Below are 14,048 nucleotides of genomic sequence, written 5' to 3' on the forward strand. Positions count from 1 at the left end.
ATCACTGCAGATGGTGACTGTAGCCATGAAATTTAAAGACGCTTGCTTCTTGGAAGAAAAGCTATGACCTAGCTAGACAGAATATTAAAAAGCAGAGATATTACTTTGCCAAAAAAGGTCCATCTAGTCAAAGCGATGGTTTTTCCCGTAGTCATGTATGGATGTGAGAGTTGGACTATAAAGAAAGCTGAGCACCGAAGAATTGATGCTTTTGAACTGTGGTGTTGGAGAAGACTCTTGAGAGTCCCTTGGACTGCAAGGAGTTCCAACCAGTCCATCCTGAAGGAAATCAGTCCTGAATATTCATTGGAAGGACTGATGCTGAAGCTGAAGCTCCAATACTTTGACCACCTGATGCAAAGAACTGACTCACTGGAAGAGACTCTGATGCTGCGAAAGATTGAAGACAGGAGAAGGGGACAACAGAGGATGAGATGGTTGGATGGCATCACCAGCTCAATGGACATGAGTTGGTCATGGACAGGGAAGCCTGTCGTGCTGCAGTCCATGGGGCTGCAGAGTGTGACACAACTGAGCGACTGAATTGAACTGACTGATTTTGCATTAGTTTCTTTAGTCATTGAATAGTTAATCTCTATTCATGAAGGCAAATAAATGGCCCAGTTGTAATTCAGTTCAATAGAAGTGAAAATGTCATTTATTACTATTGCAACTATTATTATTATTTAGTGGATTTTTAAAGGACCTCTATGGTTCAAAGTATACTTTTTATTTTTTGAAATTATGTATAACATAGATACTATTACCTCCACTTTATATATGAAAAAACGAATCAGAAAGGTTAGTGCTTTATTCACATTCACAGTGTCAGTAAATGACAAAGCCAGGTATTAAAACCAATTGCTGCCATTCTAAAGGTAATATAATAGATGTTCAACATGGGCAAAGAAGCGCTTTTTGGAAGTGTGGACCCTGACTTCAAGGAACTCACAAATCTCTGGAAGAATAGGCACTTAAATAACAATGCAAAGTACAAGTTAGACTGTGATGAATATGAACATTAAGTTCCATGTGAGTCTTATTTACCTTTGTAGCTCCAGCCTTAGGGCAGTGCCTAGCACACTGTAGGTACTTGGTACATGAAGTGAAGTGAAGTCGCTCAGTCGTGTCCGACTCTTTGTGACCCCATGGGGTGTAGCCTATCAGGCTCCTCTGTCCATGGGATTTTCCAGGCAAAAGTGCTGGAGTGGATTGCCATTTCCTTCTCCAAGGGACCTTCCCGACCCAGGAATCGAACCCAGGTCTGCCGCATTGCAGGCAGACCCTTTACTGTCTGAGCCACGAGGGAAGCCCTCATGGTATACATACCAATATATACTTGGTATATATTGATAGGTAAATAAATGAATAAGTGTAATTTATAATTCAGGTATATACATGGAATCACAGAAGTAAAAAACAATTGATTCTGATTAGAAGGATAGAAGTAACATGAGATGAACCTAAAGATAGAGGACAATTTCAAAATTAAAAAGTATGTTAGGGCATTCCTGACAGAATATTAAAATGTGACCAGGGCCCTGGAGACCAAGCAGTGCCAATATTCTGTTGTAACTGAAATAATGAGAGATGAGTCTGGGGAGAGGCTAAGGCCAGATTGGGAGGGATCTTAACTGACTGTCTCAAGAAGTTGTTTTTTTTTTTTAAGCAAGTGGTAAGTATATTTGAAGAATAAGCTCTTCATACTATGTTTCTCCCTCTCCTACAATATTTTATTTTGGTTTTATAGCTCTGATCAGTTTCTTGTAAGCTTTGTAAATCCTTGATTTTTCCTTTTAAGACATATAAAAATGAGCATCAGAACAACCAGACATTCCATATGATTAAAAGCCTTTTGACATCACGGTGATTACAATGAAAATGTAAACTTTTGTCTTTCTTTGTGGATATTCAAACCTTAACATAATCTTCATATGTTATTATATAGATAAAATATATTTTCTTATTTTAATAAAATAGAATATTTTTAATTTTTCAAATTAAAATTTATAATATGTTATCCAAAAAAATGAAAGGTTGACTGAGCTGTTTTCTTTTCTTTGGCTCTAATGCAGTTCAATGGCAGGGACATTACTCTATCAGGTAATATGCCAAACACTGTCCTATACCAATGGAAGTAAGAAAGTGCTGCATTGAAAAAAAAAAAGAAAGAAAGTGCTGCATTGGACTATTTATGGAGAATTTTTTTTAAATTTTAATATGAAGGACTTCTTCTTGGTCACTATATTGCAGTTCAGTAAGAAATGCCTGCTCCCTCCTACCAAGTACAAACTGTTGCTTTGGGGAGGAAGAGACAGCAGGGTAGAGAAGTGAGTAGAAGGAGAAAGGTGTTAGTTAGGGCTTCTGACTACTTGAGCTATTTCAAAGCATAATTAAATTTTCTGTTTCAGATGTTTTATTTAAGCCTTTTTTAAAAAAAGCAAATCATGAATCATTCTTAAATATAGAAAAATTGAAATAAAAATAGTTACTGGGGTAAAACTGAAGGTGTGTGTATGTGTGTGTGTAAATATATATTTATATATAAAATGCTGTTAGTCCTAAGACCAGAAGATAACTGAAGGCTATTTAATTGACACAGTATCAAAATAATTAAATAGTATGAGTCATAGTGTTTATTCAGTATATGATGTTAGGATAACAACCAGGAAGTTTGCTGCAAAAAAGCTGGATCTATATATCACATCCTGGTATGCCAGTATACATTCCAAATGGATCAAAGATGTGAAAGTAAAGAAAATGAGGCCATTAAAATACTACAGTAAGCCCTGGAAGAATTAGTTATAACCTCATCAGGGCAGTGAGGATACAAAATTTAGAAGTCATAAAGTAATTTAGTTCCATAAAAATACAAAATTTCTATATATTAAAAATTATCATCAGTTCAGTCGCTCAGTCATGTCCGACTCTTTGTGACCCCATGGACTGCAGCTCGCCAGGCCTCCCTATCCATCACCAACTCCCTGAGTTTACCCAAACTCATGTCCATTGAGTCAGTGATGCCATCCAACCGTCTCATCCTCTACAAAATCAAAGGGCAAAAGACAGTTTATATCATACTCTTACTCTAATTTTTCTTTTACAGAGAGTTCCTACTAGTTGGTTTTTTAAAAATAGCTAAATATAGGATAAGATTAGGTAGTTCACAAAGCAAACACAGATGCCTCTTATTTGATGAACAGTCCTCAACTTCATTTAAGAGAAATGGACATTAAAATTACAGTGTCTCAACTGCCCTGGTAGTCCAATGGCTGTGACTCCATGCTCCCAATGCAGGGGACCCAGGTTCAATCGCTGGTCAGGGAACTAGATCCCACATGCTGCAACTAAGACCCAGTGCAACCAAATAAATACATTTTTTAAAAAAAACTACAGTGTCAGTACATTTTAGTAGGGAGCAAAAAAGAGGAAGTTTGTACTATTTTAACAAGGATGTAGGAAAGAAGTACTCCATTCCTGGAAAGGGAATATATTGGCACAACTTTTCGCTGTATTTTTCAAACTTTTTTGACAGACCCAGAGCAAGTTCTTTTCATATTATAACCCAGTACACTCACACATGTAGAACTGAAACAAGTTTCAAAAATGAATACATACCATATTAAATATGTTCTGATATTTTATATTTTTCTCCTTTCTTTCTTGTTTTCTAATGATGATTGTAAGCCACTAAATATATTTCTCTAGGTTGCTAGGGGAGAAAACTACAGTTTGGAAAACAGCACTCCGTTGAATCTGTGCTAGCAATGTTTTATATCCTTCTGGTGCCCCACCTCACGTCCTCTTGACCCACATGTGTACTTCAGCCATTGCTGCAGCATGCAGCTGCACGTGGGTGTAACCTGACAACACTTTCCGCAGCCACATCACACATACTTCTCACTTTCTGTTCTGAGGCTTCACTGCTGCTCCACCCCGGGTACCCACAGTTACGCAAACCTGGAAGTGAAAGGGAGTATCCCAGGGCACAAACCTTGACCAACAGGAGACGGGAACCAGTAATTCAGTATATCCCTGATCTAGCCCTTTAGGTGAATAATTCAAATTGTATGCTCTGTAGCTCTTCAGGGGATACCCAGCAAGACTGATCCCCTGGTGCCTGCAACAACAATTGCTATATATCATTGCTTCTCAAGCTTTATCTACAGACACTTCAGGATCAGGAATTCCTTGACGGTCCAGTGGTTAGGACTCCATGCTTCCATTGCAAGGGGCATGGGGTTCAATCTCTGGTTGGGGAGCTGAGATCCTGCATGCAGCATGGCACGGCCAAAAAAAAACCCACTTCAGAGTATTGATCAAATGTAGATTCTTAATCAGTAAGTCAGGGGTGGAGCCTGAGATTCTACATTTCTAAAAAACTTCAGGTGATGGGTATTGTGGATCACACTTTTGTTAGCAACGAGCTAGGAAGCATATCCTTCCATTGACTTTCTCTCCTTCCCTATTTCACTCTCTTGGAATCACTGGCATCCAAGCCTATTCCTTAGGCTCAGTTATTAGGCAGTTTCTAGATAAGACTTGTATTGATACAGCATATTAATTTTATCCCATAGATATACTCACATTCATGTGAAATGATGTTACCTACATGGTTCTTCATTACAACGTTGCAATAGCAAAAACTGGAAACAACATAAATATCTACAAGTAGAGGACTGGTTGTATCTTATATCCATATTAGGGACTGTTCTGTAGATGTTGAAATAATAATCAGGCTCTTTATATTTTGTTATATGATAACAAAAACATTCAAGGTGTACGCTCAGTATAAAAGCAAAGTACAGAGTACTGTGCGTATTAATGCCTCCATTTGAGCAAAATGAGGGGGAATTACCTTTTTTATTTGTTATACATAAGATAACTCTGAAAAATACAGAAAATAAATAATATTGATTGGAACAAGGAAAAATAGGTGGCTCGGGACAGGAAGGAGTGGGAGACTTCTTACTGATGCCTTTTATATACTGTTGAAATTTGAACCATGTGGTAACTATTGAATTTAAAATTTTATGTTTGGTCTAGAAGTATATTACATTTCCTTCCTTCTTTGAACCTCAAGCTACTCTTAACATTTAATGTTATTATATATTCAGATCAGTATGGAATAAGATGACATACCATCTGTTATCATTTATGCCCATATTTTAGTTTTCCAATAAATTTCAAGCTAAATTATGACAACTATACATGTATATTTTTTAAAAAGATTACTGTCAGAGCACATAATGTTATGAATATAGTAAGCACTTCATAGATACCTGCCAAGTTTATTTGATTAACTATATTTGTCTCTAATACTAGAACAGTCCCTATAGTAGAACAAATTTGGTTTATTGCGTAAAACTCTTAGTAACTGCACAATTACTCAGGAAGTCATCAGAGGAGGAAAGGATAACAGTAAATTATAATAAATATGTAAATTTTTTAAAGACTTTAATTATAGCGTATTATAATTTTTTTATACTCAGATAAATAAAACAGGGGAAGTATATGTTTTGAAACAATTCTTAGTAAATGGGTGAAATTTTTAAAGTTTTGATGTTCAAAGCTTAAACTTAATTTAGCTTAAGAATTCACTTACAGACTCTAAGTCTCTGATGTGCTTAGAAATCAATAAACATTTGAGTGTCTGCTATGACCCTGTTCTGTACTAGGCCCTGTGGATATAATGATGAGCCAAAACAAACATGTTTTCACATTCAATAGACATACAATCTGGTGAGAGAGATGAGTACTAATCAAATAGGTATTTCATCACTGAAAAATTACAAATAATGTAAATGCTTTAAAGAGAAGGGACAGATTCTCTGATGACATGTAGAAAAGGAATCTGGTGTAGGTGTAGAGATCAGGGAAAATTTCCAGGTTTTCTAGTTATTTATTGCTGTGTAGCAAATCACCCCAAAACTAAGTGGCTTTAAACTATTGATAAAATTTATTCTCCTCTTGAGAAACCTATTATTCAGGTCAGGAAGCAACAGTTAGACCTGGACATGGAACAACAGACTGGTTCCAAATAGGAAAAGGAGTACGTCAAGGCTGAGTATTGTCACCCTGCTTATTTAAATTATATGCAGAGTACATCATGAGAAATGCTGGGCTGGAGGAAGCACAAGCTGGAATCAAGATTGCCAGGGGAAATATCAATAACCTCAGATACAAAGAAGACATCACCCTTATGACAGAAAGTAAAGAGGAATTTAAAAACCTCTTGGTGAAAGTGAAAGAGGAGAGTAAAAAAGTTGGCTTAAAGCTCAACATTCAGAAAATTAAGATCATGGCATCTGGTCCCATTACTTCATGGCAAATAGATGGGGAAACAGTGGAAACAGTGTCTGACTTTATTTTTTAGGGCTCCAAAATCTCTGCACGTGGTGATTGCAGCCATGAAATTAAAAGACGCTTACTCCTTGGAAGGAAAGTTATGACCAACCTAGACAACATATTAAAAAACAGAGACATTACTTTGTCAACAAAGGTCCGTCTAGTCAAGGGTATCGTTTTTCCAGTGGTCATGTATGGATGGAAGAGTTGGACTATAAAGAAAGCTGAACACCAAAGAATTGATGCTTTTGAACTGTGGTATTGGGGAAGACTCTTGAGAGTCCCTTGGACTGCAAGGAGATCTAACCAGTCCATCCTAAAGGAGATCAGTCCTGGGTGTTCATTGGAAGGACTGATGTTGAAGCTGAGACTCCAATACTTTGGCCACCTGATGCGAAGAGCTGACTCATTTGAAAAGACCCTGATGGTGGGAAAGATTGAGGGCAAGGAGGAGAAGGGGACGACAGAGGATGAGATGGTTGGATGGCATCACCGACTCAATGGACATGAGTTTGGGTGAACTCCGGGGGTTGGTGATGGACAGGGAGGCCTGGCGTGCTGTGGTTCATGGGGTCACAAAGAGTTGGACACGACTGAGCGACTGAACTGAACTAAACTGAATTCTCTGTGAGTCGACTGGATGATTGTTTTGCGTATCTTGCCTGAGCTCAGTCCTGAGGCTGCTTTCAGCTGATGGTCAAGTTGAGGCTGGGCCTCCTGCACCCTTGGCCTTTCTTACCAGGCTTCTTTTTGGCTTTGTGGTCCCAGAACCAAGAGGGTAAAGATACAGACTACAAGGGTATTTGAGGTCTAGGCTCTGAAACTTGCGCAATATCTTTGTGCCAGCAAGTGAACTAGCTAGTTTAGAATCAAGGGATGAGGAGTCAAGTCCACCTCTTGAAGAACTGAGCTACAAAGAATTTGTGGCTATGTTTTTCACTCTACTACAATTGATCAGATAACTATTTATTCAGTAAATAGGTATGTCCTAAGGATTGTTTAAGAATTAAAAATGAAACATGAATAAAATACAATAATTTATAAGTTGCCATTTTTCCTTTTCCTTGGAGCACATGGTATTTGTGAATTGTCATTCCATTTTTTTCTTAGAGACAAATATTCATAATATTCTTTCCTATGGTGTAAAAATGAATCATTATTAAATAAATAAAATATAAGAAGAAGAGTCTTCCCTAATTAGAGAGGAAGAAGCAAGTCACGGGTTTAGAAGTAATTTTTACCCTTTCTAGATTTGTAATAAAGAACATGTATTTTATAGTCAGAAAAGAAATAATACTGTGTCAGTGTATCTCCATGCAGCTATGAATATCTGTAAGCACAGAAGTTAATTCAGTAGTGAAAAATCTCGGGGAGGTCAGGCTTTTCTTTGTAGTTTTTTTGTAACTTTGCTCTCATGTTTCTTTTAACTATGCTTTAAAGGTGATTCGTTTCCAGCTCCAAGTTTGCCCTTTTAGGATAATTTTGAGTGAATAAATAAATATGTAAAGCTAATGACAAAGATATTAGCTATCTGGAATTTGGGTTTTTTGAAAGAAGCATCACAAGAAAATGAAAGTGTTTAATTTGCTTGAAAAGTTTTTTTTATGAGCAGTAATCTAACTTTTCCCCCCAATATTTTCAAAATTATAAGAATGATAAGAATGCTGCTTTTCTTCTGATGGAAAGTGACAGGCTAATCGTCAGTTTACCCAGAGTGAAGTGGACAGAGTCAGCATTGATCATGGCATCTCAGCTCCAAGAAGAATGTATTGCATTTATTATAGAAAATTTCTCCAAGATCATTCAAAGTGAAAATTTTGCTCTTCTCTTACAGGTACTATGTCTAAAATTATATCCTATATTTAGTCCCATCTTTGTGTTTTGATTATAATTATGTAAGAGTTTTCAAATGCAGGTTCCCTTTGATTAAATTAGTATGACTTAAGTAAATTCCATACCAGATGGCATGTTTGCCTAGGATTTAGGGCAGTGATGGACAGGATTTTTGGCTCATACATAAGATGATGAAGGGAGGAGGGGACAGGTTGGAGTGCCCTGGCAAGGACCAATGCAATTATAGCCAACTCCAGTCCTCAATCAGCTAAGCCGTACTGAAGTCATAAAGATATTTTGAGCGGTAATACAATTATGGTCCATGAAAAATTCTCTGTCTTACTGGGACCCACATTCTCTAAATTTAGTTACTAAAGAACTTTTATTACTTACTTCTAGGCTCTGTCTTAGCACTGTTTTGGTTCTTAAGAAGTGTGTGTGTGTGTGTGTGTGTGTGTGTGTGCACACACAGATATTTTAACAGAGGAAAGGGGTTAGTATAATATTTATTATAATGATAATAGTTACTATATTATTATTAACAGAAGAAATAAGTTTTCTGATTGAATTCATACAGCCAGTTATAATGAATGGCTAGATGTATGCCAGACTTCCACATTTCTTACACATATTCCTATTATATGTCAATTTCTGTGTTTTATAGTCACAAGCAATGAGTAGCACATCTGATCTGTTGGACAAAATTTTTAAAGCTGTTGAAGAAAACATTACCACTGAGAATAGTTGCTCGCTCCTTATGGCTCTGGACACATTACTGAACTCTGAGAGTACAAAAGAAATGGTATTAAATATCATAAAAATTAAATAAATGATGGAATATTTAAAGTATTATAAGATTTTTAAATATATACATATTTTAAATGTTGCATGAGTCATTAAAACGAAGTGTTTGATACCTGGGGGTTGGCTATGGTCTGTAGTTTTATGTATATTTGGGATTTCTTCTAATGCATAATTTTAAAAATTTCATTTACCTCTAAATGGACTTACTATAATTACAGAAGTTTAGAAATTTAGAAGTTTGGCTGGCTAATTCTAAGCATAGTTTGGTAGCAGTATTAATTGGTACAGCATAACTTTAGTATTTCCCCCCCCGTCACTCCATTAAATTTCCTAAATATAAAACTTAAAGAATTTTAAAGGATGTTTTAGAGTTTTAATCATCAGTGTCTTTTAATTTTATAATATATTTTTAAATTCCTTTTTGTCTTAAAAAAATCATTTAAAGTTGGATTGACTGGGAAAAAACAAAATTAAAATATATTTTATTTTTAAACAATTCATGAATGGTAATAAATAAGCTAATTGCAAATATTGACAATTTGTTCAACAAGAATGACAAAAAATTGTCATCATATTTATTATTACTGCATAGGGCATTTGACCTTGTAATGTCATAGTTGATTTGAAAAGGATGTAGAAGGTATTTATATAAAGGTTATTGGTAGTTTAAAACAGTGGTTAAAAGGACAAGAGTGAAAGAATAAGGTTTGTGTTCACTATAAAATTCTGTTGTTGAAGAGTAAGCCTTCATAAATAACTTGTACCCTACGATCTTAAAAATCTAAGTGATGACATCATTGATCTAGCTTAGGAGTAAGTAGATTCGGAAAGGAATAATGACTGGTTGCTATGACAATGTGGCTCTCACCAGCTGCTGATTTGTTGCCTGAACACAGGGTTTTACGTGCAAGATCCAGGCTCTGCGTGATAAGCTGTGGATCTTCCTGGTTCAGTCTTTCTATGCTGTTCGTCACACAGAAAGCTGGAAGCTGATGAGCACAGATGATCAACAGAAAATCCAAGCAGGTATGTTAGCCTTGAGATTTTTTATTCCTGTAATTGTGACAAGGGATATTTTAAAGGAATTCCAGTAAGTGGTAGGGTTAACGTTTATTTGCTTCTGTTCGATAATAGCCTGCTAATTGAAACTAGTGATAGTATGTTTAGGCAGTTTTAATAAATCATGCTTTTTTTGTTGTTATTCTTTGAAAATGAAACTCATTTCCTTTATACATACATATATAATTCTACTTTGTATTAGCAAGTGTTCTAGCAAATTTGCTTAAAAGCATTCTTGTAGAGAGATTAGAAGTATAGAAAATGTAACCCTTACAGAACAGATTACCAAACATACTTTCTCTCCCTTTCAATATTATTTTTCCATAAAGCTTTTCCATGTTCTTTTGCATAAGATACCCTTTCTTGTGGTTTTGCTTAGATTAGATGGCTTTATTTCACGATCGATTGGTTCAGTGATATGATGTGTGCTATTGCGGAGTGTCCCTCAGGAGCTGCACAGTGGTCTTTGACATTTAATAGGTACCATTTGAAATATTAGCATTAAACAAAGGAGGTATACTGCTCAGAATGTGTTCAAAATGTTACAATAGAAAATTGAGGGTGTGGAACTAAAAATGGCTTCATGACTATTCTTGGATTAAAGCAGGTACCTTAGGAAAAATATTGACAGATTCAGTAAGTTTATTTTTTAAAACATTTTAAGAGACTGTATTTTATGAAGCAAACATTTCTGTACTATAAAACATGGAAGACATATATGATATAATATATTCTTGATAATACATGGATATATTAAATTCTTTAATGGTTTAGTCAGAATATGATTTGCTCTGTCTTGTGTTAGGAGTATAACATGCTAGTCTAGATAGAGGTGATCTCAGGAATACTTTGCAATGAAATCCAACAAAACCTATGAAACAACAAAAGTCCTGAGAAGGTCTTTAGAAATTGAAATTTTTTTCCTGTGACTATTTCTGTTCTGATTTTTAGATGACAGTTCATCTGTATGATTCAGTGTGAAAAAATAAGATCAGCATTCCATGCGTAGGTGTCAGTCAACTCTCTTCTGTTTGAGAGTAAACTTTGTTTTTCTCCATTTTTTAAAGGATTTCATAGTTAAGTTGGGTCCCGAACAAGCTTCTTTATCTTAGTTCTGCAGAGTGCTAATATAAAATACATGTAAATACAAACACTTACATACACATATCTACAATAAAATGTTATTGGCATTCCAACTAATTGTCAAAAAGAACTTTTCAATCTACTACATCAGTGTAAAAATAATTTTTAAAATCTTAAATATGTTGAATTATAATGAGTCCTGACCTATGCGTAATTACTGCATTGGGAAATCCCAGATAAAGGAGTAATTCTGGGTTCTTTTTTTTTTTATAACATTTCTTATGTTCTAGTTTGAGTTACTGGTCTTTGGGAGAAATTTTGTATTAATTTCTACCTGTATATTTTTGTGCAGTCATTTGCTGACCACAAACCAGTCCTTGTAATGCTATTTTTAGGAACCTGCTTTGTCTTATAACATAATTCCTATAGAACAGAGATAGTAGAAGGTGTATGGTAGAATTACAGATAATTTAATGTATTTTTCATCAGCTGTTTTAATAAAAATAAATTTGGAAATTATATATGTCTCTTCAAAATATATTTTAAAACTACATAACCTTCAAAAGGCAGAAATCCATTAGCTAAACTATATTTATAGCTCTTGTATCATTATTCCTATATTTTTCCCTGACGTCATTTAAATTCTTATTTGAAGAATATCAACTGAGTTCTCCAATAATTCCCGTATAAACCTAAGTCTATAAAGTGAATTTCTATGTAATTCTAAAAAGAATGATATAAAGTTTAAGGATTGTCTTATGTTTTATTTTCAACAAAACCATATTTTTTTCTCTTTACTCTTTCCTCCTGACACACCTGCAAAATTAGAAAATTTTAAGTATTTTTATATTTTTTAAGATAAAAATTTTCTCATGTTTAATAGTTTATAAAGTATTACATTTGCCACAATCTGTAATTTTTTTAAATTTGGAAAACCAGCTAAAAGGAAGTTATCTCTAAAATTTCACAACTTGAGAAAATTCTAGGTTTTTGTAAATGTACAAATCTTTTCCACAAGGCTATATGTTTCTCATGTATTAATTTTAATAACATAAAATCCATAGGAACAAGAAAATAAGATTCAAAGTAAATGTCTTTAAGATAACTTCTAAAGCAGATAGTTATTTAGTGTATTAGATGGGTTTCAGCTTTTTAAAAGTTATTTCCATCAAGATGTAACTATTTTCTGCTGATATAGTATTATCCCTTTACTTCTGTGGTATGAGTGCTTCCTATAAAAATAAATTGCTTTTTTCCCCTACAGCTGCATTTGACAAAGGTGATGACCGAAGACTTGGCAAAAAGCCTATTTTCAGTAGCTCTCAGGTAAACTTTTACAGTTTTATAAGCCCAGATGAAAAATAATTTAAATTTTATTTTGTTATATTTCAGAATAATTTTTAAAAATTTATTCATTAACTAAAGCTGTTCCTGGATGGAAATAATTTTGACTCTTTTAAATCAAGTAAACCATTTTAAATTTTTAAGTGATATGCATTTTTTATATCCAGTTGACATGGGAAGTGAAATATTGTCTACCTTTTCTATTTCCTTGAAAACCTTTTTGGCAACTAGCATATTGGAACTATTCCAGATCAGAAATTTTCCAGAATTCTAAATTCATTTCCATGTCTATTTTTCTAATTAACCTACTTCTTAAAAAGAAGATTTCAGTTGTCCCAGTTTTCTCTAAACTAAGATTTTAATCCACATAAGGTATTTTTGGTGTGAAAAAGGCAATTAACATCAAGAGTACAGTTGTTTTCACTTTAAAATTACTTGGTGTACTTACATGAGGTAACCAAAATAGTCAAACTCTTAAAAACAAAGTAGAATGGTGGCTGCCAGGGTCTGGGGAGAGAAGGCAAAGGGGAATAATTCAATGAAGATAAAGTCTCAGTTTTGCAAGGTGAAAAAGTTCTAGAGGTTTGTTGCACAGCAAGGCATATATAGTCAACCTGACTGTACTGCCCACTTAAAAATAATTAAGATGGTAAGTTTTATGTTATTTGTTTTTTAGCACATTTACACATACACACATTATTAATGATGGTTAGAGTTTCAGTCTAGCTAACTTAATATATGTGAAGTACAAAATTATACTAACCTAGACATGTATTCCAGTGATATGGAGACATACACTGAGAGTTCCAGTTTGAAATGCAAAGAATATATTGCCCTTGCAAGAATGGAATAGGGAATCTTTTCTTCCTTATCAGCTAGTAGCTGGGAACTCATACAACTCCAAGCCACAACCAGTAGCTCTCATGACTGTGGCAGAGGTCAAGCTCTAAATGTCTTGGGTGAAAAACTGTGGGACACCAGAACTTTTTGCTAGTACACCTCCTAGGACTATTTCCCTAAGTCTATTTCATAACATACTAGTTCCATCATTTAAAAAGTTGAAAGATAGTAAAAACAATGTAAAGGAATAGTACTAGACCTGAAAGTGTCTAAGAGGAAGGCTTTAGAGGGCTACTCTTTTTCTTTATCATGTGGTAAACATTCCTAATTGGTATAAGAAACATTGTATATAAGAAACATGTGTAAACTTTGTAGATATAAATCACAGATAGTCTAAAAATGCATATACATTGAATTCTCACCATGTAATGTTAATGCTGAAATTTCTAAAGGAGTACAGTTACTCCATATACTATATAAACACTTTAAAATAGATAGACTCCAGGATAGAGTAAATTAAGTAAGATTAGTTTTAAAGGTGGGAAGAGATCTAACATCAGAGTCTTCCTGGTCTTAAGTATTAAAAATAGAGAAATTTATTTTTTGAGCTAAGATTTGATGAAGAAAACAAAATCAAGGACCAAGCCTATTTGAAGTTTACAAGTATTACAGAATCCTAGTACACTCCACTGAATGGGACCAGTCTCTACCCCTAAATATGCATAATCCGAGGCCCA

The 14,048-nt window shown here is 34.6% G+C and overlaps 1 protein-coding gene across 5 annotated transcripts in view; it reads left to right on the top strand.

The window, feature by feature from the left end:
• BTBD8 (BTB domain containing 8) overlaps positions 1-14,048 on the top strand; it is a 94,493-nt gene that overhangs the window by 68,704 nt on the left and 11,741 nt on the right. For 3 of the 5 annotated variants that reach the window (XM_069597780.1, XM_069597798.1, XM_069597807.1), the window contains 4 exons: positions 8,000-8,182; positions 8,846-8,983; positions 9,882-10,011; positions 12,392-12,453. In XM_069597780.1, coding sequence (XP_069453881.1) covers positions 8,000-8,182; positions 8,846-8,983; positions 9,882-10,011; positions 12,392-12,453 — 513 coding nt within the window. The remainder of the gene's footprint in view (positions 1-7,999; positions 8,183-8,845; positions 8,984-9,881; positions 10,012-12,391; positions 12,454-14,048) is intronic. The other 2 variants (XM_069597789.1, XM_069597815.1) reach the window with 1 other exon arrangement.

Source organism: Ovis canadensis, chromosome 1 (genome assembly GCF_042477335.2).
Source record: "Ovis canadensis isolate MfBH-ARS-UI-01 breed Bighorn chromosome 1, ARS-UI_OviCan_v2, whole genome shotgun sequence".
Lineage (NCBI taxonomy): Eukaryota > Metazoa > Chordata > Mammalia > Artiodactyla > Bovidae > Ovis > Ovis canadensis.